The sequence below is a fragment of the Chinchilla lanigera genome, unplaced genomic scaffold (genome assembly GCF_000276665.1).
Source record: "Chinchilla lanigera isolate Chin_1 unplaced genomic scaffold, ChiLan1.0 scaffold00012, whole genome shotgun sequence".
In the NCBI taxonomy this organism is placed as follows: Eukaryota; Metazoa; Chordata; class Mammalia; order Rodentia; family Chinchillidae; genus Chinchilla; species Chinchilla lanigera.
This window is the reverse complement of record NW_004955413.1, coordinates 6,128,870-6,156,868: the sequence shown is the minus strand read 5'-3', so window position 1 is coordinate 6,156,868 and position 27,999 is coordinate 6,128,870. Positions and strand designations below refer to the sequence as shown.

The 27,999-nt window shown below is 39.8% G+C and overlaps 3 protein-coding genes and 1 long non-coding RNA gene across 8 annotated transcripts in view; 3 read left to right on the top strand and 1 right to left on the bottom strand.

Annotated features, from left to right (window-relative positions):
* Nucleotides 1–8: 8 nt before the first annotated feature.
* Nucleotides 9–12,383, bottom strand: M6pr (mannose-6-phosphate receptor (cation dependent)). Of its 4 annotated transcripts, XM_005378895.2 has the most exons (9): nucleotides 12,293–12,383; nucleotides 11,828–11,920; nucleotides 8,477–8,567; nucleotides 8,159–8,338; nucleotides 4,940–5,106; nucleotides 3,760–3,869; nucleotides 3,364–3,494; nucleotides 2,390–2,516; nucleotides 9–1,509 (listed from the first exon to the last, which is right to left on the bottom strand). In XM_005378895.2, the coding sequence occupies exons 3-9, from the start codon at nucleotides 8,521–8,523 to the stop codon at nucleotides 1,387–1,389; spliced, it is 885 nt and encodes a 294-aa protein (XP_005378952.1). In that variant the 5' UTR covers nucleotides 8,524–8,567; nucleotides 11,828–11,920; nucleotides 12,293–12,383; the 3' UTR covers nucleotides 9–1,386. The 4 variants fall into 4 exon arrangements, with proteins under 4 accessions (XP_005378952.1, XP_005378951.1, XP_013366908.1 ...); XM_005378894.1 differs by lacking the exon at nucleotides 11,828–11,920; XM_013511454.1 differs by lacking the exons at nucleotides 11,828–11,920; nucleotides 12,293–12,383 and adding an exon at nucleotides 10,526–10,544.
* On the top strand, nucleotides 11,173–13,474 carry LOC106147901. Its single transcript, XM_013511290.1, has 4 exons — nucleotides 11,173–11,199; nucleotides 12,089–12,747; nucleotides 13,117–13,202; nucleotides 13,425–13,474. Exons 1-4 carry the CDS (start codon nucleotides 11,173–11,175, stop codon nucleotides 13,472–13,474), a joined length of 822 nt encoding a protein of 273 aa, XP_013366744.1.
* Nucleotides 13,475–16,522: 3,048 nt separating this feature from the next.
* Nucleotides 16,523–24,969, top strand: LOC106147941. The gene is made up of 3 exons (XR_001232979.1): nucleotides 16,523–19,404; nucleotides 19,636–19,796; nucleotides 24,931–24,969. It is a non-coding gene; the product is annotated as an uncharacterized LOC106147941 (long non-coding RNA).
* Nucleotides 24,962–27,999, top strand: part of Klrg1 (killer cell lectin-like receptor subfamily G, member 1) — a 12,609-nt gene continuing 9,571 nt past the window's right edge. For both annotated transcript variants that reach the window (XM_005378893.2, XM_005378892.2), the window contains exons 1-2: nucleotides 24,962–25,003; nucleotides 27,356–27,515. In XM_005378893.2, coding sequence (XP_005378950.1) covers nucleotides 27,428–27,515 — 88 coding nt within the window. In that variant the 5' untranslated portion in view covers nucleotides 24,962–25,003; nucleotides 27,356–27,427. The remainder of the gene's footprint in view (nucleotides 25,004–27,355; nucleotides 27,516–27,999) is intronic.

Here is a 27,999-nt window from a genome sequence, read left to right as displayed (position 1 = left end):
GGCCAACATCTTTTATGTTTTTTTAATCATTAAGTGTTTTTGTACAAAAAGTGGTGTATTTCTTTTTTCATTTCAAAACACCAGGATATGGGGGAAGGGCGCAAATAAAGGAGATGCTATTATAACATCAGTTTTCCTATTCAGAAAGAATGGAAAAATCCCACAAAACCATTCCAATAGTATCGAAAAGTCCAAAGGTGTAAGAATTTCATTTTCTTCTCTAAAGGCTTATAAAAGGCCCCTGCCTATTAATTCCATCCTTCTGGTGTCCAGTGGAGCCATGTTACTCTTTAGTGACCCAGGGTTCACTATTATAGGAAGATCAGCCTGGGATTCTAGGTACATGGCCTACACAGAAAGACAGAAGCATCAGAGGATTAAAAACTTCCCACAAACGTGGGCAAGACACACTTCCCTGAGCCAGCAGCAGGGACAGGAGCTGCAGCAGCCTCTGCAGCCACAGCAGAGGATTGCAGAGCCTGCATGTCCCATTTCTGCTTCCAACTCCTTTCCAGAAGGCTGGGAGGAAAAAGCAAAACCACATGCCAGTGGAAAAAGTGCAGAATGTGTTTAGAAACACTGTAGAGGGTAAGAACAGCTTTACCAGTTTCTACTACAAATGGGAGAGAGATGCCAGAAGAAAACCCACCACAAAGTAAACATACTGCCCTGTCCTGGAACCTCTGGAGCACAGGAGGTGGTCTCAACTATCTTACTGAAGGACTGGATTGCTGGGTTAGGCATTTACCAAAAGACCGCAACCCAAGCCCCAATTCCAGCCCCAGAGTCAACCCAAGGCCCACAAGTATGGTATCTTACAATTCTGTAATTGAGAAGTCTCACATTTTTCCTATCCGAATCGAAGTTTAGAACATCTCCAGGCTCAGACCAAATGGGAGTACTTAGACTGCAACCAAGTAATCACTGCAAAGCAGTTTCAAGCAGCAAGAAATTATGTACATCCAGGTTCTCATGGAGACTACTGTAGGGTAGAGTTACAGCATGAAAGCCATCAGGCCTGTATAAATAATGTTCCTTTGATTTTTTTTTTTTTAATTAAATCCAGTGTCTCAAAAACTTGTGATAATGTGTTTAAAAAGACAGGGCCAGTGACCCTTTTGCCCACATTACTGGTCTTGTACCTTCTGGTAGCCATAGTGCAGTAGCCTGTTTGCTAGGCCCTGCTACCTCTGTCTTCTAACTGTACCTCTAGAAAACAAAACCAGGAGCACAGAGGGCAGGAAGTGAGAAGACGATGCAAATGCAAAGCAAACTGGAAAGCAAGGTGCTATTAAGGGCAAGGTGAAGTGAGGGGAGGAGGTGCATGAGAAACCTGGCTGAGTATGCTTTGGTCTGGGAGACAAGAGGCTGGACATTCAAGTACGATCACATCGGTAATAAATGATCGTCCCTTTCTTCCGACTGCTCCCCCAGCTGGTCATCTCCTACACCTCGGTAGGCAGCAGGCACATTGCGGGGCTTAGAACGGCATACAAAGTCACAGCCATCCTGTAGGGGAAAGAAAGCAAAAAAATGGTAATTATGGATATTCTATTTTAGGGTAGGTCGAAGCATATTTATGTTCTAAGAATCTGACAACTTTTTCTCGAGCGGGGTGTGGTGGCACAGGCCTGTAATCCTAGCACTTAGGAGGCTGAGACAGGAGGATCGTGAGTTTGAGGCCAGCCTGGGCTACATGGTGCGTTGGAGGTAAGCCTCAACTACATGGCAACACCCTGCCTCAAAAAACAAAACAAAACTAGAAAAATTCTACAAACAATAAAGAGAAACCCCCCAAAATACAAGGACTAGCTTGAATTCAATTTAGAGGAAACAAAGCTCCTTCTAATCAGCCACGTGATGATTAATCCTGATGTGTCATTTGGGTTGAGAAACACCTAGCCCATTAGAACGTGCTCCTGAGTGTGTCCAGTGGGTCATGGAAGTGTGGCCTGGATGTTATGGATGGTCCCTCACCTTGACTTTGCTCCCCTGCTCTGCTCACAGGGTACCAGGAGGCAAGCAGCTTTGCTCCAGCAGACTTTTCACCATGAGGTTTGTCTTGGGGCCAGATGACTGGATTAAGTTACCCCAAACCATGAGCTCTATTATGCCTTTCCTTTAAGCTGTGTTGGGTAGCATGTTCAGCCATGGGAAAGCAGACTAATAGGCCATCATTTCTCACCTAGACCCTCCTAACAACTAAATTGGTTTGGGGGGACGCGTTATGTTGACTACTGATCTTCCACCCAGAAATGCCACCTTATACCAGGAAAACCAACTGTACTGACTGGTTGGGGCTTCTGTGGCACTGGCACTAAATGTCCTTTGTCCCATCTTCTGACTAAACCAGATGACTGGTTACCTAGCCAGTGGCCTTGTTACTTACTGCTACCAGGTTGCCAAGGTCCTGCCAGAAGGCTAAGTGGGGAAACTGCTCCATTCCTTTTGCTCCCACCACTAATCGCTGATATAAGAAACCCCCAATGATGTAGACAGCAACCAGTGATGCAAATCTGTAGAGAGAAAAAGATATGTGTTCTTAAAAACTAAAGCCAGGTGTGGTGGCACATGCCTGCAGTCTCAGCCATTTGGGGAGCTTAGGCAGAACATTACAAGTTCAAGGCCAGCCTGGACATCAGAGCAAGATCTTAGTCTCAAACAAAAAACAAGACAAAACCCAAACCCAAACCCCAAAGAACAACAAAAAAACTGAGCAGTGAAACTCAGATAACTAAGGATAGCCTCTACAATTCAATGTTGGCTACATTCTGTGAAAAAGGAACAAAAAGAGAAAAAGGGGGAAGCTTCCTTAGAAAATCAGCTTAAGATTTTTGTCAGGCTGACAGAAATTAAGGTCTAAAAAAATGTGAGCCACTGTAAATTTATCAGCTAAGAGTAACAGCCATTAGACGTGTAATTCCATTTCTCCACCATTCTAATGATCAAGTGGGATATCATTTGGAACTGCTCCGGGGGGCAACTCTAAATGCAAATGTTTACGGGGCATAAACATTAATGTGCTAGGCATGCTAGTGCACACCTGTAATCTCAGAACTTAGGAGGCTGAGGCAGGAGGACTGCCCTGAGTTCAAGACCAGCCTGGGCTACTGAGTGAGTTCAAGGCCAGCCTGCACTACATAGCCAGTTCCTGCCTAAAAAAACAAACAAAAGAACTAAAAAAAAATTCAGAAAAACAAAAACAACATTAAATCTAATTTCATTAAACCTGCATAGTCATTTCCAGTCAAATCTCCTGATTTAATATAACATGCACACATCAACTTGTATCCATATACCACAAAATTATTACTGCCTTTAAAGAGCTAAAGGAGGGCTTGTACTAATGAGAAGAGTACTCACGTGACAAGTAAGATAGAACCCACACTGAGGTGGGAGACTTCTTGGGAACAGGCTAAACTGCTATCCATCTCAAAGAGGTAGAAACAATCTTGGACTTTGCCTCGCTCCTCAGACACAGGGGTAAAGTTGTCCTGAGGATGAAAGGGCAAAACACAATACTTATGTGGTAAAATCTTTTCTTCTGACTTCTATCCAACAAAAGAAAAACCTGAAAAACATTCTCTTGGCTCAGCAGCCTAATTTCACAGAAGGTGGGTGTCTGACACAGGGAAAAATGGTGCTAGTTTTCTCGTGTTTCTCCACCCCATGTATCCTGTCCCTTCCAGGTATTCTCTCCTGCCTCAGGTCAGCTCTTGTAATCTGTTTCCACGGGCTTAGATACCCCCGGGGGCTCACCGCTAGGGTGCGTCGATTGCAAGAGATCATCACCACTGCACGGCGCTGCTCCTTGCCACAGTGGCTGTCATATTCATCACCCCCTTTATAGATCAGCATGATCCAATTACCTGAGGAGGGACAAGGAAGATAGCACTATGGGGTGGAGGGGAAAGTGAGGCAGCGCTGGGTATGGCAAGAGTGGAATGAAGGAATCAGACTGCTTTGCATACCAGACACGTGAAGCTAAAACTTGCTCCTTTACCAATGCTTTGTGCTACTGTAAGACAACTAAGAAGCAGACACTTAGATTAAGAACAATCATAACTTTCCACATTAAGGGTCAGGCAACTAATAATATAAATACAATTATGATCCATAGCTTAATACTGATTCACATTTTCCAAATACCTGGTAACAACAAAAGAAGCAGCTGCACGTAATTGCTAGGCAGCAGGGAGGAGCCCATCATTTTAAATTGGCCATAGATAAATTCAAAGTAGGTAATTTTTTGAGATGGGAATACACTTACTTTTTAAGTATTTACTGTGTTCAAAGTTCTTTTGCCAATATCACATGATTGAGCAACCATGTGAGGTGAGTTTGCATATGAGAAAGTCAAATTGAAAGATGAAATGATTATTCAGTCATAGGACTAGGAAATAGGATAGGCTGGAGCAAAAACCCACTCGTCTGATCCCAGCCCCAACTCTGAATAGTATTTTAGTGCATTATTCACAGGAGTATACCTACACTGGGTAATTAATTTACGTGCTTTTTGGAGGGAATCAGACTGCACCATGTAATCCTTTCCAGCAAAATGATTTTACTGCTTCTGAGAAAGAACTCCACAGCACACTGGTGAGAAATTTCTTATAGATGGATTGGTTTGCAAAAAAGCTTCATTTCTTAAAATTTAACTGGAAAAGTGGTTAATCTGATGAAAAGCATGGTGTATGGTGTGGAACTCATGAAATACTTGTGTGAATAAAGGACTCCAGACTATACATTCTGGCTAGATTTTGCATTTCCCATGAATCTGTCCACTGTGTTCCAATGTGTATGTGTCCTGAGTGTAGCTGCAGAGCACATGTGCACCTGGGAGTCTGTAGAGCATGTGATACACTAAATAGACTACAACAGGCCAAGCCATATAGAACTGTCAGAGGACCAACATGGGATTAGTCAATAGCGGTCTTACTTCCGTTGAAGACATGCGTCTCATTGAGCCTTCCCACCACCGTCTCTTTCCCACTGCTCTTGTTGATCTGCACCAGGCCTGCTCCAGAGCTGTGGTTGCCGGCTTCCCGGCACACCCGGAATATGTACATGTATGTGTCAGAGCCTTGGCCTACAGTGCTTTCGAAGCTGTGAAGAAAAGCAGAAAGAGAGGAAGAGGACAGTTACTAGCTATCAGCCTTAAGAAAACCTAGCCTCCCTCTCTTCTTTTGAGGGTAACAAAAACAAAATGTGCTTGACTTATTTATCTGACATCGTGGCTAAATGTAACAGTGAACAGCATTTGTTGAACTATGAGATACTGATGACCCTAACAGACAATCCTAATTGTTGATGACGAATGATTAAGATGTACCACCCAAAACAGCTGAATATTCTAGATATTTGTAGAATGCCTACTTTAGGCTTACATGAGTCTTAGTGATTATTTTTCCAACAGCAAGGGTCCTTGTTTGTCAAGTAGCCCCATGTTTCTTAAGGATCACCTTCAGATTTAACTAGCTGGCATTAATAACAACATGTATAAGCTTAAACATGTTGATTTAATGCTCACAAACCACTATGATATGGAGGTATTAAGCAATGCTTAAATTTCTACTAGAGTCCAATCTTCTCTGAAAGTAAGACGCTGCTATTAAAAACTGGGATGAGATCCTGTCTACAGCATTGAGGACAGCGAGGTGTTATAGCCAAATAAACCTAATACAGTGGATCCTTGACTTACAAACTCAATACGTTTATGAAGGCTGGCTATAACGTCTCGCTTCCTCATTAGAAATGATGGAAATACTCATGTGTTCTGAACACTCCAAAGCACCCCTTAACTAACCTTTTCATAATAAAAAATGGTTGTATAATGTGTGTAATTTACCAGAAACACCAATAAGTTTCCTAGTGCTGTCACCAAAAAGTTATAAAATGTGTCTAGTTTACCAGAAACAAATTTTATACTGTACTCACCATTCAAATTGGTATTTCTGACTTGCAGGAAGGAAGAAATGGAAGGTGGTTTTTGTTTGGAAGGAGAGTCCCCTTCCATAGGAAAATCAGCAATCTGGCTCTCTGGTATCCTTTTTCTCCTTGGTCTGTGTAGTCCACCAGGATCTGCTCTGGCTCACAAAGTCCCAACCTTTTCATAATTAAAAGCTGGTCTAAAGTGGTCTGTATATGTCTTTTGCCTGTTCTACAATATGACATGACACTGTCATTAAGCAAGTGATGGAACGAGTGGCTTTTTCTCTGGGTGGGTCTTTATAAATGTTTGTAGACAATTTCTCTGAGTGTTCCTCTACCAGTTCCTCACTACTGTCTACCTGCAAGCCTATGGACTCTGACACAGTGACAATGTCATCAACCACAAGGGTCAAATGAAGGCTCAGGCTCCTCTACACAGCTTTCAAAGTTTTTCTGCTTTATAACTGTAGGCCGCCCTTTCTTCCCGATCTCAGTGTCTTTAGAGAGACTGGACCAGGATTTCTCAATCCCACACAGGAAAGGCTGTTGTAATGTTCCTTCCAGAACTCTTTAAGGGTTAAATCTCTATCTAAAACCACCTGGTAGGATTTCAGAATAGTTCCTTGGTGTATAGCTTCTTAAAGTTAGCTACAACCTGCTGGTCCATAGGCTGCAATAGAAGAGTTGCATTAGTTAGGTAGGAGGAACTTGACTGAGGGTCATGGGAATTCTTCAGCCAATTCTTCTTCCAAATCTTGTGGGTGAGCAGAAGCACTGTCCATGATGAGGAGATCCTTCAGTGATAAGCCTTTGTCCTCTAGATATTTCTTAACAGTAGGACAGAAAGCCTCTCTGATACATTCAAAAGAAAGTACTCTTGTAACTCAGGCTTTTGCATTAGATGTCTACATCACCCTAGCCTATTTTTTTTTTCCAGTACCGGGAATCGAACTCACGACCTTGTGCTTACCAGGCAGGCGCTGTGCTGCTGAGCTAAATCCTCAGCCCATCCCCAGCCTATTCTTCCTGACTGTGTTTTCTGAACACTCTAGGGGTCTCAGAGTGAAAAACTAAAATAGGCTTTAACTTGAGGTCAGCATTAGGCATGGGCACATAGCAATACGGTTAGCCTATCCTTCATGCTTGTGGCCTGGCATTTTCTTCTCTTCCTGGGTAATGTATGTTCTAGTGGGCATTTTCTTCCAGGAACAGCCAGTTTCATGATGAGAGCAAAAGTCATTTCTGTGTCATCATTTCAAAGTGGTTTATATAATTTTTAGCAGCCCTTTTACCAGCACTGGCTGCTTTACTATGCCTCGTTACTTTATGAACCCCAGTTCTTGTTTTAAAATTGTGAAACTACCCCTTACTGGCATGAAATATTTCACTATTATCACTTGTTGATGGATTATCCTTTGAGATCTGCATTTATAGAAAGTCCTAGCTTTCTCACAAATTATACACTGAGATAGGCTATAACCTGCCATCTGTCTTCTGTTTACCCACCCTAATACAGTAATAGCCTATCTTGCCGGGGATATAGCTCAGTGGCACAGTGCCTGCCTGGCAAGAGCAAGGTTCTGAGTTTGATTCCTGGTACCAAAATCCCCCTCCAAAGTAACAGCCTATCTCATCTAATACTGTTGATCATGACTGAGTAATGCCTTTAGCAACACTAGCTTCCTTATACAAATCTTTTCTCTGTAAGATGGTTGAGACGGTGGATTTCAACATGCTATAAATGTTAGCATGACTGGTCACACAAAAGCCACTCTCACATCTCTCCACAATTTCCTTCTTTTTTTGATTGTGATTGGTTTTTTACTTTCCCTTTCTTCCTTAGCTTCTTTTCTAGCTTTCTGGGGGCCATTCTGGTAGCAGTAATCATAGCAATTTATATATAAAGCACTGACTGAAATCATGTTCACAAACATGTGCATCTGGCTTCAGACTGATGCTTATGTATGCCTACATTCACTTTTCTGACGTTGCAAGTCTTTGTTTATAGCCGCACAAGCAGCCCGTATTTGCATTGTAACTCAAGATTTCGGTAGTAAGTTAAGCCCGAAATTCCACTGTATTATTCAAGAGCAGATTAGAACACACCTCCTGGAGAAGTTTACTACACAAGTATTCCCTTCATATTAAACTGAAACTTAGTAAGTAAAAAGAAGAAAAAAATTCTTCAATATAGTTTCTCAAACCCTTTAAGGTTCTTCTCATTTACCTTTTGTTATACAATGGTTTCAGCCTTGTCAGTAGAGCCAACTCTTTCTTTGACTCTTTATCCTTTTCTCCCACCAAGTCACAAGTTTTTTCTTCAGCCTGCAGGGATTCTCTCACTGCCACAGCCAGGAGTAGCAATAGCAGCAATCCAGTCCTCCAGTAGCTACAGAAGGGGAACATCCTTTTGGAAGGGAGTATGTGTTGGGAAGGATGGGTGTGAGTAGGAAAAAAGGAAAAGAAATAAAGCATATGAATGTGTAATAAATGAATGGTATTTTGTTAATTTGAAAGTATAATTCTTTTGGCATATGTAACATACATTTTAGTATCTCCGTGCCAAGAACACCTGCAGCAGGATACCCACATACGTAACTTTTAGTCTGATTTACAGATGAATCCTTCAAAACAAACTACGGGAGTAAGAAGGAAAAGAGGAAAGAATAAGAGTTACTTAAATATTGATAACCTGTGCAACTATCCTTACCTCTTTCCTGTTTGGTGAAAAGTTAGACTGCCAAATCTCATTATTCAAAGATTTTTTAAAATTAAGTTTATTGTTACATTTTAGGTATACATAATGATCACATTCATTACAGGGAATCTGTAACTGTACATGATATAACTTCTTTTTTTTCCCATTCCCCTACCCTCCCTTCAACCCCTCTTCCCCTCCTTATATTTAAAAAACTTTTTTTTCAAAGAAAATGACTCTTAGGTATACATAATGATCACATTCATCATAGGGAATTTGTACCTGTACATGATATAACTTGATTCTTTTTTTCCCCATTCCCACACCTTCCCTTCAACCCCACTCCCCCTTATTCACAAAAGCTTTGTTTCCATTTTTTCCCTTCCTTTCATTACCCCTCCCTAGTTTCCTTTTCCATTTGAACATTTTCTTCCTATTTCCTAGTATCTATTATATATTTTGGTCCTTATTTACACTTTCAGTTTCTCACACCAGAGAAACAATGTGGTATTTATACACGTGTGTCTGATTTATTTCACGTAAGAGTATGGTCTCCACGTGCATCTATTTAGCTAGCATCATTATTCAAAATTTAACACTAGCTCATAAATAAAGCTCAGTTTAGTGGCCTTTCCAAAGAAAATACTCCAACTACAATTTAAATAGATTTCTGAATACTCTAGCTGGAAATTATTAAGAAAGATGTAAAATATAGAAATTTGAATTTCTGGCTTCTAACTTCTCATATCAATATTCAACAGTATCTAATGATCTTTGGTTACATTCACCCCAAATAGAGGTAAATTACCCACAGCACCTAAAATATGACATTTATTTACTCTGATGTTTCATCTCTGAAAAATCATTCGATCATCTGAGTTACAGGAAGAAAGTTCATTTGGTCAAAATGAGTGGTCTGAAAAAGGCTTCCAAAACCCACCTTAGCTTCTGCAAGTCACAAATCTCAAGGACTTCTAGATTTCTAGTAGGTACAACTACTTTTTTAAAAATTAAGCTTATTGGTACAATTTAGATACACATAATGATCACATTCATCAGAGGGAACTTGAGGTACAATTATCTTTATATTCTCCAAATTGATGACAACTCTGGGTTCACCTGTTCCTTGTACAGCTCTAAAAATGGAGTGATAGCTATTTCTCAAACTATTTCTCTCCTCTAACTTATCTTCAGACCCAGAACACAGTGATTTATTCTTGCAAAAATTTTCACTCAGGTATTAATGATCCTCCAGTCCACAGCTACTTTTAAATTTCATAACAATATCACTAATTTTTCTGATACAAAGTTTAATTCTTCCAAAATTTTCTCACTGAAGATGGGAAAAATGGAAATTCCTACCCTGAACCCTGAATACTTTCTTTTCTCCCCTATACAAGCTTATTATTAGACCTTCTATTTTTCTACACTTGGTTACAGCAACAAATGCCTGAGAATTTATCTGACTTCATGTACCCTAAACATCAATTCACTACTAATAAAGCATTTCCACAGAATAATCACAACTAGCCAAGAAATTAAAGACCCCACGACATACTTCAAGCACCAAAACCACACAAGTGGGAAACATTTCAGAAAGACAACCTTTACTCAGGCATTGAGTGAAGCACTTAACATATATTAACTAACTAATCCTTACAATTACTGACCGTGTTTAATGGCTAAGAAAACAAGCACAGCTATGGCAGTAAGCCAGATACTTGGGCTCCAGAGCTTATGGCCTACGTTTACATGATATACTGCATATATCTTCTTTCCTCTTAGTTTCTGGAAGATGAAAGTAGGTAACCAAAGCTGTGGTGTCCCCACTTTCTTTTTTGGTTTGTTTTTTGAGACAGGGTCTCACTATGTAGTTCAGGCTGGCCTTCAACTCACTATGTAGCCCAGGCTGGCCTCGAACTTGCAGCAATCCTTCTGCTTCAGCCTCCTGAGTGCTGGGATTACAGACATGCACCACCACGCCCAGTCTCCACTTTTTTTCTTTTTCTGAAAAAGCAAGGAGGGGAAGTGACTCCTCACACAGTTGAGTGAATAGGAGGTGGAATAAAGAACTCAGAGCTGAAGCAGCGATGTTCCCTAAACTGACTTGCTATTCAATACACAACTTGACTAGCTGATTCACTAAAAGAATAGGAAACTCCTTATACTAGACTAATTTAGCGTGCCAGTTTCCTTATGGTCTCAGAACCTAATTTAAAGTGCTAACTTTTTGGGTTTTCAAGAGCCCTCCCCACCCCAAGGAGCAGTTGCTGGAGGTATGCTCACACAGAATGCTATGTTCTTTGGCCTCAAAATTAGTTCCTTATTTGGGAGGGGACAAAGAAGTAAATACTGTGCAATCAGCATCAGCTGAGTTGAACTATCTTTTATTTGCTTATTAGTTTAAAAAGTTAGGATGAGAATAAACTTATACTTTCTTTTTCCTGCCTAAGGTTTGGCTCTAAATTAAGCTGCTTCTCTATCATACAGGGTGGTATCATACATGGTGCTTTAATATGTTTGTTAATTTTCACAACCCAAAAATGGGCATCATTTTTCCCACTGTAAAGGTGAGGAGTAACTGTGATGTTTACAGAGTTACTTAAATAACAAGTGAAGTTACCTGCTCTAAGTTATACAAATTACAACATGTAAGCAGTTACTGGGACAACTTGAATGATTCACTGAAAAAAGTATGTGGTGGAAAACTGAAGCACAGGGGTACAGTTAGGAAGATTATGAAATCCAAGGGACGGGTAGTTGCTTTTTAATACAGTACAATTCGATTCTTTTTTTTTTTTTTTTTTTTGGTTTTTCTCCGGTACCGCGAACCGAACTCACGACCTTGCGCATGCCAGGCAGGCGCTTTTGCCGCTGAGCTAAATCCCCAGCCCCAGAATTCGATTCTTAAGGCACGTACTTTTGGGAACAAAGAGTGAGATTTTATAATCTTAAAAAAGCCCAGTCTGATTTTCTTATTCTACAGACAGATCTATTTGGGATGACAGATCCGTTATTGGGATGTCCCTGACCAAGGCAGGCCTTAGGAAGCAGCTTACATTTCTGGACCTCTGAGAAATTATCTATCACTTCCCCACCCCTCCAGACTGGTGGCCATTTTCCAGCTTTCAGTGGAATTTCCTCTTTCTTCCCGCTGTTCATTTCTGATTCCTTATCCTTTTCCTCCAGCAGCCTGACCTTTCAGAAGAGCAGCTCCACTTGGCCAAAATGCCCGAAGCTGAGAGAGCGAAGGCGCCTTAGATTAATTCCACGTCCCAAAGCGGAAGCTCCCTGCGAGGAACACGATGCAACCCCTCTGTTACTTTTCTCCACACCACGCTGACAATCCCCTCGAAACTCCTCCACGATGTTGGAAAATGCCACTTTCCAACTGTCTGAAGATGCCATACCTTGCCTAAGCGATGCCGCTTAACCCCGTTTCACGATGCAACCCTAAAGTCTTTCGATAACTACGAGGACCTCAAAGGAGAACTCCACGCTGGGGACCACGCGTCCTGCCTCCCCGACGTCGCACGGCTCCCCTCGGGCTCTGGAGGGCCTCGCGCCTCACGCCCTGGCGGTCTGACTGCCGCCCCCAGCCCGCTCGCTCCAGTCACAGGAGCGCGCCCTGCCCACAGCCGCCTCCACGCCCCTCGGACTCACGTGTCGCGGGCAAACCGAGAAGCCAAGAGGCAGAACGCCCGGGCGAATGTCCCTCTGAGAGCCGGAGCTGGGGCCACCAGCGGCCAGCCGCAGACCGCAGTCCCACAGCTCGTGTCAGACGCCGGCGCTCTCGCAGGGCTTCGCCGTGCCCGACTCCGGGAACCGGAAACAGGAAGCGCGGAGGCCGGCGAGCGCTCCTCCCACCAGACCCCGCGGCAGGTGAACGCACAGCCCTCGGCCCGCGTTCCCTTCCCGGGCTCCCCGACCACTTCAGACACCGATTGGCCAGGATCTCTTTGCTTTTCGCTCCGCCTCTGCCCATCAACTCCAATCACTACGAAGATGGTCAAGTTTAGTTTTTTTCTTTTCTGGTCGCCTCTCTACCAATGGAACCCACACTCCTGCTCCGCAGTTCTGGGCACTAGCGCCTCAGCGCCCCCAGGGTCACGCGCCAGGTCAGCTTCTGATTGGTTAAGGTGGAGAGCGGAAGTGGGGGTGACGGCGGAAGCGGAAATGCAGGCTCTCTGGGAGTTGTAGTTCTCACACTGGTGCGAGACCGGCGCGTGCACAGGTCCTCCGCGGCCTGCGGGAGACGCTGTTGATCAGTCTGTGGCTCAGATTCAGTTTGTCTAAAGTTGGCAGCTGCAAGGACAGTGCAGTGATGGGGTCGATGGAATCCTGGCTTTCTTAAGGACACTCGTGTTCATTATTTCCTTTTAATAGTGTAGTACCTTGTGAGTGTGTTGTCGCTATTATCATGGCTAGGTCCTGTCCTAGGGCATTTTGCTTGATAAACATACTTTGCAACCGCTTCTGTTTTCCAGAGGTTGCTCCCGCACCCTCGGCTCCCTTATCCCGTCTGCATTTCTGACGTTTTGGGGAACAAGCAGTTGCTCCCTTTGTTCCTTCGGTAAGGTCTTTTGGGGTCCTCTTATGTTTCACTAGCCACTTTGTTGAAGCCCTGCTGACCTTGTTTCAAATACTACTGCTGCTATAACTTCTTGGATCTACTCTGCAAAATTAGTCATTCCTCCTAATGCTCGCTTTATGCTTGCTTGTCGCCTGGCTTTAGCTTGTTTTCATTTTGCGGTAGCTTTTATTCTTGTCTGTGTGACCCGCCTTGTCTCTACAGGGACCATTTTCCTGCTCTCCTTCAGCGCTAGTGCAGTGCTTGGAACCTAGTCATAATGATAACCAGAAGTGATGCCTGGCACTTAGGCACTTGTGGAAGTGCTATGAAATTAGTATTAATTTACTTAATCCTCACACCAGCCTGACGAGGAAGAATCGTACCCAATTTTACAGATGAATAAAGCAGATCCAGGCAAAGTATGTAACTTAGTCCACAGCTATTGAATTATAGGGTTAGTGTTTAAATTTAGGCAGATAGTTTCCAGAATCCAGGCACTCAAGCAGCGGATCATACTGACTATGTGTTGTTCTACATTTGTTTATTAATTGGTATATTCAGTTCAATCTAGGTAGTAATTATATCTGGGTTGGTGAGTGAAAAAATTAAAATATTTTCATTTTAATAAAAGTAATGTTAGAGGGGGCTGGGGATTTAGCTCAGCGACACAGCGCCTGCCTGGCAAGCTCACGACCTCGCGCGATTCTCGGTACCGGAAAAAACCAAAAAACCAAAAAAAAAAAAAAAAAAAAAAAAAAAAAGGTTAGAAAAAAAAAAAAAAAAAAAAAAAAAAAAAAAAAAAAAAAAGTAATGTTAGATAGAAAACACAACAACAAAACAAAATCACATACCTATTCATCACATAGTTGTGTATTTTCTTCATGCGTATAGTTACTTCCTTTTTTTTTTTTTTTTTTTTGATCCTGGGAATCGAACTCAGGGTGCTTGTGCTGTTAAGCTATATTCCGGGCCAGTTACTTCCTTTTAAAAAATTTTAACGTGTGCTAGTTCACCATGTCAGGAGGCAGAAAGATGGCAAATTCAAATTTGAACCCAGCCTAGGGCAGCTTAGTGATTTAGCCACACACTGTCTCAAAAAAAGTTCTGGGGATGTAATTCAGTGTGAAGGCCCTGTGTACAATTCCCAGCGCTACAAAACCAACCAACCAACCAACCAACCAACCACCAAAAAACCCAATAAAAAACCCAAAACAATGTCAAATATTTCTTTATATGATTAACTTTACAAAGAAGCTTTTTCTTTCTTTATTGACACCAGGGATTGAACCCTAGGCCTAGGGCATGCTAGATATTCTACAGCTGAACTAGTACCCCTCTCCCCCAATAAACCTTTAAACAGTTTCATGGTATAGCTTTACAGATTGCTACCAAACTAATGCCATTGTTTTCAGCCATTTGCGTTATTTCTGTCTTGCTTTTATCAATTCGTTCAACAAATGTTTACTAAGCAATTACTATGTGCCAAACACCACTATAAATTTTGAGGATAAGTCAGGTGAGGTGGCATGTGCCAACACTGGTGAGAGGCAGAGGAAAGGAAGATTGCAGGTTTGAGCCCTGGGTGGGCTACTTGGCAACTTAGTGAGAGTCTACCTCAAAATAAAAAAGGCTGGAGATACATCTTAGTGCAAAGGCCCTGAGTTCAATCCCCAGTATAAAAAAAAAAAATTGTTTTCTGAGGATAGAGAATAGAGACAAAATTCCCTGTTACAGTGAACATCCATTCTAGAACTGATGTTCATTTGTTGAATTCAAATGTAGGTGAATTCAAATTTGTCTTCTGTTGGAGTGGAGGTAGAGCTGGGATTCCTTCCCTATCATTTACAAATAACCTGGGTTACTTCCTTGTGACTAGGGCCTCCGTGCCCATTCTGGGTGCCTTTTGTGTTTGGACTTCCACCTTAGAACATAGATCAAGGTTCTTGTTCTGAGCAAAAATTGTTGACTGTGAGCTGAAAGCCTCATTGGACTGGGCTTATTGAACCTCCTGACACCTTCTTGCATTTTAGTTTCTTTTTTTTTACAAGACCTAGGATTGACCTGACACCCTTCTTTGTGTTAGCAGATTTTGCTCTGGTTTCACTGCTAAACACATCCTTCCTGCTTACAGTTTCTGATCTCCTCAGGGATCTTTTGGAATTTATTTGGTAGGTCCTCAGTCCTGATAGGCACGTATTTGATTTGCCATCTTGAGTCAGATTTTCATTGGAATTTTTTAATTGATGCCTTTCAAAATGACCGTGTTTGACATATTTCAAGGACTAAATAGATTTTTGGTTTTTGGTAACTTTCAGTTATACTATAGTTTAATACTTATATGAAAGAAATGCAAAAATAATACAAAGATGTCTTGTGTACACTTTACCTAGATTCACTGTTTGTGCATATGTCACCCCATTTACTGTATTACTCTCTGGTTCCATCTTTTCCACCTTCCACATTTGTTTATTTTGAACAATTTAAAAGTTTCTCATTACCACTAAATACATGAAGGTATATTTCCTAAGAACAATGATATTCTCTTACATTAGCACTGTGCAATTATCAAAATTAGGAACTGTAACATTGATACAATATTATTATGTAATCTATAGTCTATTATCAAAGTTACATCAATTGTTCTAGTAAATAATTTTTTTTTTCTTGTACCGGGAATCGAACCCATGACCTTGCACTTGCCAGGAAGGCACTGTACCACTGAGCTAAATCTCCAGCCCTGTAAATACTTTTTATAGTTACTTTACTTTCCATTCCTTAAATGCAGGAGTCAAGCCAGAGTTACAGAATGCACATAGCTGTTCATTTTTATTTGACATTGAAATTTTGAAGACTATAAGCCACTTATTTTGTAGAATTTTTCCTCACATTTTGGGTTTGCTTTTTGTTTCCTCTTAACAGGAAAAAATTAATATAAAAATTTGTTTTCAGCTGGTCATGGCAGCACATACCTTTAGTCCCAGCGCTCTGAGCCCAGACTGAGTAATTTAGTGACTTTATGAGACCCTGCCTCAGAAAATTAAAAAAGGGCTGGGAATGCAGCTTGGTGCCAAGGTCCTAGTTCAATTTCCAGTAGATCAACAAAGAATTGTTTTTAGTAAGAGATGATAAAAAATGAAAGAGATAAAAGGATGCTCACACAGAGATAGCAAATACATAAAGCAGTTATTACCTCTAAGGCTGAAGAATTATTAAGGAAGTACCTTAAAAACTTAAAGGAAATGCTCCTTACCCCGACCACAAGGTCAGAGCAAACCTCTGAAGAGAGGGTGTGGTTCCTGCCACAAGCACATGCACGCCCACTGAGGAGGCAAGAAAATTGCTTTTGGAGGCTGTAGGCCGCTACTGAACAGCCAGTGGCAGCCTTTTTATGTCGGATCCTTTATCCTTTTGAATATCCACCAGGCACGTAAGATGCTCTGTGCTTATTTCATGCTTTTCAACATGGGTGAACTGGAGGGCATCCTATTAGGAGATACATGTCAGGCACAGAAAGAGAAATACTGCATGATCTCACTTGTATGCGATGTCGTAAAGATCAATCTAAAAACATTACACAGTGAAAAGGTGGTTACCGAGGGTGAGTGGAGGAAATGAGAGGATGTAGGTCAAGGGGTTCAAAGCTGCAGTTCTATAGGATGAAGAACTAGGTTACAATGCCCATGGGTTTGTAGTTTGTATTGTATACCGGTAATTTGTTGTGAGAGTAGATTTTAGGTCCTCTTACCATGAGGGAAAGAAAGCGGGGAGGGAGGGAGAGAGAGAAAGACAAAGAACTACAACCTGAGATGATAACAATGTTAATTTGCTTAAGTATAGTAATCAATAGCATATGGATATCAAAACATGTATGCCTTAAGTATATACAACAAATATTTATTAAAACACAAATTTGTACCCTAGAATCAGGCATTTCTCCATGGAGTTTGGTGGAAAATGGAAATGAAAAGCCAATATCTTATTATAAGTTGTGTTATTGCTTTAATCCCTCTCAGCACAGTTAGAAAATCATATCCACAGGTCACTTGGGTTCCTGTTATAGTTCATATAATTGCTGTATACATTTGTTCACACAAAAGAAAACACAGTCAGTAGTTTTATAACTGATAAATGATAGCACTGTGTAAAGCAAGCTTACTCATTAGCATTTCATATTTGTTTGAAGTCCTGTGTTTGGTTGCTGAGGTAAAATTAATTTTTGAAATGAAAATATAAAGAAGTGAATTTATTTTAGTATATGTGCTGCTGAAGCGAGCGCAGGAAATGAATATAATAGCATGAAATTTTTTTCTAATTTCACTATTGGCAAAACTAGATCATTCCAGAAAAGTAATAAGGTCAAAAAGAACACCAAGAAAAACAGTAGACAGTGCTCTGTGGGGCTTCTCATCCGATCAGGGACAGAATAAACCCTCAAGGAACAGTATTATAATGTCCAACGAGTTCAGCCTGTTTGCGCAGCGCCCCCAGGCTTTCCTGCAGCATTCCCTGTTGGGTGCAGACGGAACAATCCAGAAAGGGGCCCAAGTGAGAAAGACTATGGGATCTGCTCCTCTCTGTCCAGTCCAGACATCCGTAACAGGCAGGCATGATCGCCACAGTAGTTACTGTACACAGAAGCCCACAGGAAAAGCGATGTGGCTTGCGTGCTGTTAAAGCCCGTTTACACACTCAGCAGTAGTTTAGACCACCTGCTATATGCTAATTATCCTCAGGGGACTGACTGAGACAGTTCAGTCTTTTTAACTTTGAAATCATTGTTTAATTGTTTCATAAAGGCATAAACATTGTGCATATTAATAGGGTAATATACCGTTTCAGTATACCTTTTATATGTTGAGTAATGCTGAGTTAAAATTTATAAACCTTAAAGTACAACTCGTAAGTATCTAATTCAATGAATTTTGTCAAACGCATCATAACAGTTACCATCCTATTTGCAAGATTTTTATTACCCCCCAATTTTTCTCATGCCCATTTCCACTTGTTGCTCCTGTTCTACAGGCAACTATTTTCATTTTTTTACTGTAGATTAGTTTGGTCTATTCTAGAACTTCATGGAAATTGAATTATCTACTATGTACTTTTTGCACTATTTGATTTCTTTTGCTCACCATGATATCTATGAAATTCTGTTTTTGCATATATCAGTCACGGGTTTTTTGTTTTTGGTTGGGTACTGTATTGGATGAATATTCCTCACTTTGTTTATACCTTCTGTTTTTGACAGGTATTTGGATTATATCTGTGTTTTCTTCTAAAAACTCTTCAAATTTTATCTAGTATGTTGTATCTTCAATCTATTTTGAATTAATTTTCATGTATATTGAATTGGTTCATTTTTTTCTTTTCCAGTAAATATATAATTCTTCCAGTCACATTTATTGACTTGACTTTCTCCCCTAAATGTTTTATCAAAAATCAATTGGTTATAAACATGTAGTACTATTTTTGGACTTAATTCAGTTTCATTGATACCTTTGTTAATCATTATGCTATGAATACAATGTTTTGATTCTTCTAGTTGTGTACATACTAAAGAAAAGTACTATAAGTCTTCTTTATCTTTTCAAGATTGTTTTGGATAGTCTAGCCCCTTTGCATTTTCGTGTACATTTTAGAGTTAACCTGTCAATTTTCTATGAAAAATCCTGCTAGGATTACAGTTGGGACAGGTGGGAATACAGAGATAAATTTGGGGTACACTGACACTTTAACAATGTAGGCACAACTCTATTTAGGTCTTAGTTAATTTGTCTCAGCAATGACTTCTAACTTTTTAGTGTAAAGGGCTTCCCTGTCTCTTGTTACATTTATTCCTTGGTACTTAATTTTGATACCTTTGTAAGTAAGTGTGAAAATTTATTTTACAAGTGTTTGCTGGCAATATGTAGAAATGTAGTTGATTTTCTATTGCTACCTTGTGTCCTGTATTGTTTCTAAAATTACTTATTTTGGCAGTTGCTTCATAGATTTGTTAGCATTTGACAGATAAGTAATGATGTTGTCTGGTAGTTTAATTTCTTTCTTTCAGACTTCTGCTTCTGATTATGATGGTATAACTAGGATCGAGTTGACTCATGGTGTGCAATTAGGAAACTGGAAAAATACATGAAATACTGGTATTTTGAACTGGAAAACAAGCAGTGCAGGACATGATTTCTGAGAGAAGGCAAATAACAAGGTGTTTATTTATTTATTTATTTATTTATTTATTTATTTATTATCTTTTTGAGACAGGGTCTCACTATGCAGTTCAGGCTGGCCTTGAGCTCACCTTGCAGCCCAGGCTGGTCGCGAACTCACGACAATACTGCTGCCTCAGCCTCCTGAGTGCTGGGATTACAGGCATGCACTACCATGCCTGGCATAATTTATGATGCTTATTTATTTATTCTCCCTTCTAACGGCATAGAGAGAATATCCAGAGTGCAGTGCAGGAAGAGGGCATCCCAACAGAGCCAGTCTATTTTACTGATGTTGGAAAAGAGAATTTGGAGTCTGAGAAGATTAAGGCATCTAGAATTTGTTGGTCAGAGTGCTGAAGAGAAGAGAAACGCACACAGCAAGCCTTAGGTAAGTAGAGAGGGATCTTCTAAAATCTCGGCTGTGAACAGAGCTGGGTCAACCCAAAGGAGTAGGTAGAATAACCCCTAGATCTCATACAGGCTGAAATCGTTTTCACCTGCCAAACTAGAAAGTTCTCCTATGGACATTCTTTTTTTTTTGCTGTACCAGGGATCGAACTCAGGACCTTGCGCTTGCCAGGCAGGCGCTTATGCCACAGCTATATCCCTAGCCCCGAAAGTTCTCTTATGGATTTTAGATGTTAGTTCTGAGAAGATATTTTTGCTTCAGTAGATGGTCCAAGTTAGCACGAAGCTTATGTAAAACACTAATAAAGTATTAAAATGGTGGGGCACGGTTCTTCACTGGTCTCTCACATTGCAAGCACAGCTACCAACAGAGGTTTTGTTTTAGGCTCTCTTATCAGGGATACTTTGTAGTAAACGGCCTTGGAATTAGAAATAATTCCAAGGGCAGATTTGTTTGTTGCCCAGTATAATAATGTCTCCTTTGGGACAAAAAGCAGATTGTGGGCTGGGGATATAGCTCAGTGGCATAGTGTCTATCTGGCAAGTGCAAGGTCCTGAGTTTAATTCCCAGGACCAAAAAAAAAAAAAAAAAAAAAAAAAAGCAGATTGTTTGTAGTGCACCTTAAGAGATTCAGATGCTGTTTCAGTTCATATCTAGGTGTCCCCCAAAATCCTCATGTGATCACAGATGAGGCTTTTGACAGGTGACTGGGTCATTGGGATGTGATAATCATCACTGGATTCATCCACTGATAGGTTTATAGCTAACTGTGATGTTGGGAGGTGAGGCCTGGATAGAGGAGGTGGTCACTGAGGGTATGACCTAGAAGGGTCTGTCTCTTTCCTTCCTCCCTTGATCACTCCCTGCTTCCTGTCTGCCACTCCATGAGCTATTTCTTCTCTGCCATTCAGCCCCGCCTTGGAGCCAATCAGTTATGGATTGAAACCTCTACAGACCATGAGCCAAAACACACTTTTCCTCCTTTAAGTTGGGGAATCAGGAATTATGTCTCAGGGATGAAGAAAGTAACTAAGCCAAATGCCTTTGACTTAAGGGCACTCAGGTATGGGGCAGACCCACGGGTTGCATGGCATCCATCTAGCCTTGTTCATGATGCTCTTGTGAGACTTAGGAGACAGGAAAACCCAAGGCAAACATGAATCTCATGTTACTTGCTACTTTGGTAATAATAATGTTCTTTCCCTTTGACCCAGGAGTTTTGTGTCTTTGGATAATATTCACAAAGCTTGATAAGTTAGTGGAAGTAGCTTAAAAACTCTGAGTCTTCACAGTTCTAGATAAAAAGTGTCAAAAGGATTAATCCAATTCCAAATAGCTTGTGTTTCATATCAAATGCTAACAATTAAAAAAAGATGCAATAAAATTTAGCACCTAAAAGCACCTAAAAGCAATTCACAAATCTTCAATAAAAAATTGGCAGGCATACAACAGAGGAGATAAATATGATCCATATTTCCATATTTACAAGAAAAACAAAAATCAAAAGAAACAGACCCAGAGATGACAATGATGATAGAATTGTCAGAAAGGATGTTAAAATAGCTATTGTACATATGCTCCATACAATCAGAGGATAAAGTTGAACATGATGAAGAGAAAGGTGGGATATATATTTTTTCAAAGAAAATGATTTTTATTGGTACATTTTAAGTATAAATAAAGAATGGAATATATTTTAAAATAACCCAAGCACACTTTGAGAAATAATAAATATATCTTTTTTTTTTTTTTTTTTTTGAGACTGGGTCTCACTAATCTTCAGTTCAGGCTAATCTTCAGCTCACTTTGTAGCCCAGATGGGTCTTGAACTCATAACGATCCTCCTGGCTTAGCCTCCTAAGTGCTGGGATTACAGGCCTGTGCCACCACATCTAGTTTATAAATATATCAGAAATGATAAACTAAATGGAATGAAATGAATATACTGAATGGGATCAACAATAGGTTAGAAACTGCCTAAGGAAAGATTTTTTTTTTTTTTTTTGGTTTTTCTCCGGTACCGGGAAACGAACTCACGACCTTGCACTTGCCAGGCAGGCGCTTTTGCCGCTGAGCTAAATCCCCAGCCCCCAGGAAAGATTAATTAACTCAAGAATATATAAATAATTTTAAAATTTCCAAAATAAACACATGGAAAAGTCTGGGGTGGTAGTGCATGCCTGTGATTACAGTACTTGGGTGGCTGAGGCAGAAGTATCCATGAGTTAAAGGCCAGCCTGGGCTACACAGGGAGTTCAAGGCCAGTCTGAACTACCTAATGAGACCCCATAGTTTCAACTGCCTCCCCCTCAAAAACAAGAAAAAAGAAAGAAAAATACATAGAGATCTCTCTACAAAAGATCAGAGCTTCAGTGACCTATGATACAATGTCGATCAATCCATCTAACACATGTATATTTAGGGTTTCAAGACAAAAAACATGTTTGGTAAAATTTTCCCACATATGTTGAAAACCATAAACTATAAATTCAGAGATCAAAGGATATTCAATCTATATCAAGCAGAAGAAATGTGAGAAAAGTCACGCAAACTATGTTATTATCAAGCTGCTTAAAAGTAGTAATGAACAGACCATCTTAAAAACAGTCAGCAACAGTTGGGTGTGGTGGTGTTCACCTATAGTTCCAGCACTCGGGATGCTGAGTCAGGAGCATAGCTGCAAGTTTGAGGTCAGCCTGAACTATGTAGTGAAGCTCTGTCTCAAAAAACAAGCAAGCAAGCAAGTAAACAAACAAACCAAAACAGCCAGCAAAATTACAGTGGCGTACTTCACATCAGGAACTATGTAAGCCAGAAGAAATGAGACATTTTCAAAGTACTGAAAGGGATATTGGAAACCCTATTAACTAAGAGTTGTACACACACAAAACTACCTTTAAGAGGTGGAGGCACATGACTTTTTCCCACATAAACAAAAATTGAGAGACTTCGTTGCAACAGATCACTAAAAGATAAATAAGGGACTGTAGCACAGTAGTTGAATGCTCGCCTAGCATGTGAGAGGGCCAGGGTTGAATCTCCAAAACCATAAAAACAAAAAACAAAACAGACATATTAAGAGAAGTCCTGCCAGAAGGAAAATTATACAAAGTAGAAGTTTAGATTTATATAAGAGAATGAAAGACATTAGAAAATGTAAATATATGTATAAGACATTTATTGTTTTAAAATATATTTCTAAAAGATTAGTGATTGAATAAAAGAAAAACAACATTTTACATTAAATGAACCTAATACCCATATATAGACCATTCCATTCAATATCAACAGAATATGCATTCTTCTCAAATGTACATGAAACCTTCTCTAGGGCAAATCCCATTAGGCTACAAACAAATCTTCACATATTTAGAAAGACTGAAATAATATGAAGTATCTTTTTTTGATCACAATGCCATGAAAGTAAAAACCAGTAACAGAAGAAATCTCCCAAAATATACAAATATGTGGAAATCAAACAACATGTGCCTGAAGAACCAATGGGTCATAGAAGGAAATATAAAAATCTTTTGAGACTAATGAAAAGAGAAACACAGTATGTGAAAACCTATGGGATTCAGCAAAACCAGTCACAAGAGGGGGAAGTTTATAATGATAAATGTCTGTGCCAAAAAGGAAGATGGGTTGGGGGTGTAGCTCACTGACAGATTATGTGCTTAGAGTGTGCACAGTCCTAGGTTTAATCCCAAGTGTGCACACAAACATGCAACAGAAAGCTACATTATACTTGAAAGAACTAGAAAAAGATCAGATTAATGCAACATTAGTTGAAGAAAGGAAATTATAAAGATCACAGCAAGAATAATTAAAATAGAGTCTAGACAAACAATAGGAAAAATCCCTAAATGTTAGTCTTTGAAAAGATAAAATCACCAAACCCTTAGCTAAACTGGAAAAAAAGAGAAAGTAATTAAATATATACGAGCAGAAATGAAAGAGGAGATGTTGCAACTCTTATCACCAACATACAGACCATCATGAGAAAGTAATATCAGCCAACAAATTTAGATAACTTGGAAGAAATACACAAATTCCTAGACACATACAATCTACCAAGACAAAATCATGAAGAAAGCGGGCAGAGATAGCTCGGTGCAAACTGGCTTTCATGAGCACTGCAAAAAACAACACAAAAAACAAAATCCAGTTTGGTGGCGCATGCCTGTAATCCCAGCCTGGGATATAAAAATTCTGTTCCCTATAATTCCTGAGATTATTTTTCGTATTTCTATAAAAATGTCATTGGGATGTTGGTAAAGACTGTTGAATCTGTAGATCTCTTTGGGTAGTGCTATGGTCTGAGTGTGTCCCCTGTAATGCATATGTTGAAACCTAATTGCCAGTGAGTGTTAAGAGGTGGGGCCTCTTAATTAGGAAATGAGGGCTGACCATCTTGAGTGGGATTCGTGGCCTTATAAAGGCCTGGGAGAAACTCAGTAGTCCCCTTTGCCCTTCTGACGTCTGCTATGTGAGGACATACCTAATTTGTTTGCTCTAGAAAACACTGTTACCAGGGCCCACCTTGGAAGCAAGATGGTTTCATTAGACACCAAGCATGTGGGCACTCTGAGTTTTTACTTTTAGCTTCAGAACTGTGAGAAATAAATTTCCATTCTTATAAAGTACCTAGTCTCAGCCATTTTGTTGTGGCAGCACAAATGGTAGCACAGGTAGTATGGATATTTTAGCAATAGTAATTCTTCTAATTCCTGAAACATATCTTGTCATTTGTTTTTCACAGTGTTTTTATCAATGTGTTATAGTTTTCAGTATATAAATTTGTCATTGCTTTGGTTGAGTTCATTCCTAACTATTTTATTCTCTCTAGTCTGTATTCAATTTTTTTCTGCTCTGACTTGTATTTTCTTCCTTCTGCTAACATTGAACTTAGGTTTTTCTTCCTTTTCTGGTTTGTCGAGGTGAGAAATTAGATTATTTCAAATATTTTTTCTCTTAAAAGATAGATGTTTACTGTTACCAGTTTCCCTCTTAGTACTGCTTTTCCTGTATCCCATAAGGTTTTTTTTATTTATCATTTTCATTTGTTCAGAATTTTTTTGGTTTGTTTGTTTCTTTTTGTTTTTGAAACAAGGTCTTGCTATGCAGTCAGGCTGGGCTGAACTCATGATCCTCCTGCTTCAGCCTCCCAAGTGCCAGGATAGAAGGTATGTACCACCACATCCAACTTTGGCTGGAAATATTTTTAAAATTCCCTTTCGATTTCCTTTTTGACTCAGAAGTTGTTAAGAATGTGCTATCATTTGTCTAAAAAAGCAATGTGATGTCTAACTGTGGGTCTTTTCATTTCATTACTGTTCTTAATTTCTAGTTTCATTTTACTGGGGCTAGAACAGTTACTTGGAATCATTTGATAATTTGAAAATTGCTAAAAGTTTATTTTGAGGGGCTGGGGATTTAGCTCAGCGGCAAAAGCGCCTGCCTGGCAAGCGCAAGGTCGTGAGTTCGGTTCGCGGTACCGGAGAAAAACCAAAAAAAAAAAAAAAAAAGTTTATTTTGTGACATAAATATGATCTGTATTAGAGAAAGAGTAATCTGTTGGGTGGGAAGTTCTGTATGTATCTGTTAGGTTTATTTGGTCTGTCATATTCAAGTCAGCTGTTGATTCACTAATTTTCTGTCTGGATGATCTTTTCATTATTGAAGTGAAGTATTACAGTCTCCTATCATTATTGTACTGCTGTCAACTTCTCTCTTGCTATGTCCACATTTATTTAATTTAATTAATTTGTTTTGCAGTACTGGGGTTTTAAGTTCAGGGAAGTCTAGGCAAGCACTCTACCACTAAGATATTTCCCTAGCCCTTTAACATTTGTTTCATATATTCATATACTGATATGTTGGGTGCATATATACTTACAATTGTTATGTTTTTCTGTTGAATTGATCCTTTCGTCATTATAAATGACTTTTCCCCCACCAGAGATAATTTTTGACTTAAAGTACATTCTATGTGATGTAAGCATAGTCTTTTATGCTCTCTTGGTTACCCTTTTGCATGGAATATCTCTTCACACCCCTTCACTTTCCATCTATGTATATCTTTAAGTCTAAAGTGAATTTCCTCCCAGTGACCATAATATTTATTTGAACTAAGAGGGAAAGGTCTTAATGTTTTCATACAATATATACTTGGTTCTTTCAATAACAATTGCGGCAAATAGCAGAAAGAATTAAGGAAAATTAATGGAATATCAGACAGTATTAAGAGGTAGCTCAATGGCACAGCATCTACCTGACAAGCACAAGATTGTGAGTTTGAGTCCCGGTTAAGAAAAATTAAAAATAGTAAAGAAAGATAAACTCAAGGCTTTTATGGGTAAATGGATGCAACTAGAGACCAGAGCCATAAGCAAAATAAATCATACCTGCATATGTAAATACCATACTGTCTCCCTAGCATAAGAACCTGAAAGAGTAAATGAAACTGAAGGTACAATAGATACTGTGAAAGGGAAAGAAACTGACTAATAGGAAAGAACAACTGGGATGAGGGAAAAGAGAAAAGAAAGAAAGAAGGAAGGGAAAAAATGTACACACACACACACACACACACACACACACACACACACACAAGATAGCTAAGATATTGTACTACTAATTTCTATTGGTTTATTGAAAGGAACAGTTAATGTTTAATTGTTTGATCAATCTTGCACACCTATATCTGGTAATCTGAGCAACTACTTTGAAGATAACAGTAAGTAATACAACAAACAGTATTGATTTCCTGTTATCTTGTTCTGAAATTCTGTATCATTTTTATAGTTTTTGTGTTGTTTTGTTTTTGTCTTTTGTTTTGTTTTTGTTCTTTTTACAAAAAAAAAGAGTAAACAGAACAGTTGAAAAAATGTTTTGGGGAGGGACAAGCATATGTGGTTTTTGCAAAATACACTGAGCAATGGTCCATCTCTCCCATGATTATAGGTATATGTCACCAGTGGTTTACTTCTCTGTCATTTATCACCATTCAATAGGTTCACAAAATGGTGAAATCAGTCCCATTTTCTCTACATCTATTTTCTTTTTTCTTGCTTTCCTTATTTTTTATGTTTTTGAGGCAGGGTCTTGTATGCAACTCAGGCTGGCCTTGAGCTCACTTTGTAGCCCAGGCTGGCCTCAAACTCACAACGATCCTCCTGCCTCAGCCTCCTGAGTGCTGGTCTCCATCTATGTTCTCAGATAGAAAAAAAAATCTGAGATTAATGCTCGAGACCCTTTCATTTTTATCCTACTGTGTGTAATTGTGGTATTTAAGAACCGTTGTTTCCCCTTGCTCAGTAGGATTAAGTAAGATTGACAATTAATTTAAGACATATTTCATGAGCATCTAGAAAGTGTGCCTGAGCACACCAATATTTTTTTTGGTCTTTTTGAGACAGGGTCTCACTTTGCAGTCCAGGGTAAAGCAATTTTTTAAACAAATTTGAATATCAGTTTCTATAGGCAGCCCCATAAGTCGAATCATTTCCTGAAAAGTTACTTCTGCTTTTGTCAAGTTTCCTGCTACCAGTTGAGAGACTGGGCTGCCTTCTCACCTGACTGTCACCACTGCGGGCGAAACCTGGTAGATGGAGAGAAGTGACAGTGCCATCTACTCCACCATCGAGCTGCCCAGCGCAGCCCAGGCGCGGGATGACTGCAGACCACAGCAAAAGGGTGAGTTAACTAAGTGAACGAGGAAAACTGCAGAGGAGTGTAGGTCAAGGATGAAGGAGGCGTACAGTAGGTTGGAGAAGTGGGGACAGAACAGTTAAAGGTTATTTGAAGAACTACTTTGGGTGCAGTTTGAAGTCCTGCATTGAACTATAGAAATTTGGTGTATGGTATAGGGTATGATCTCAGGTCTCAGATCTCAGGTAAATTCATTTCAATCGTTCACTTCTAGGAGCCATCTAATGCCAGGCAAGGGCAATAGCATTATTCTTTATTGCTCTGGAATTAAAGCAGGAACTTTGTTGGGAGAGTTTTTTTTTTTTTTTTTTTTTTTGGTTTTTCTCCGGTACCGGGAACCGAACTCACGACCTTGCGCTTGCCAGGCAGGCGCTTTTATTTTTCTGACTATGAAATGAGAAAGACACCAATGATTTTTCTAATGGGCAATAGTAAGATTTTGTCAGAATAGAAACTGACCATTTCCCCT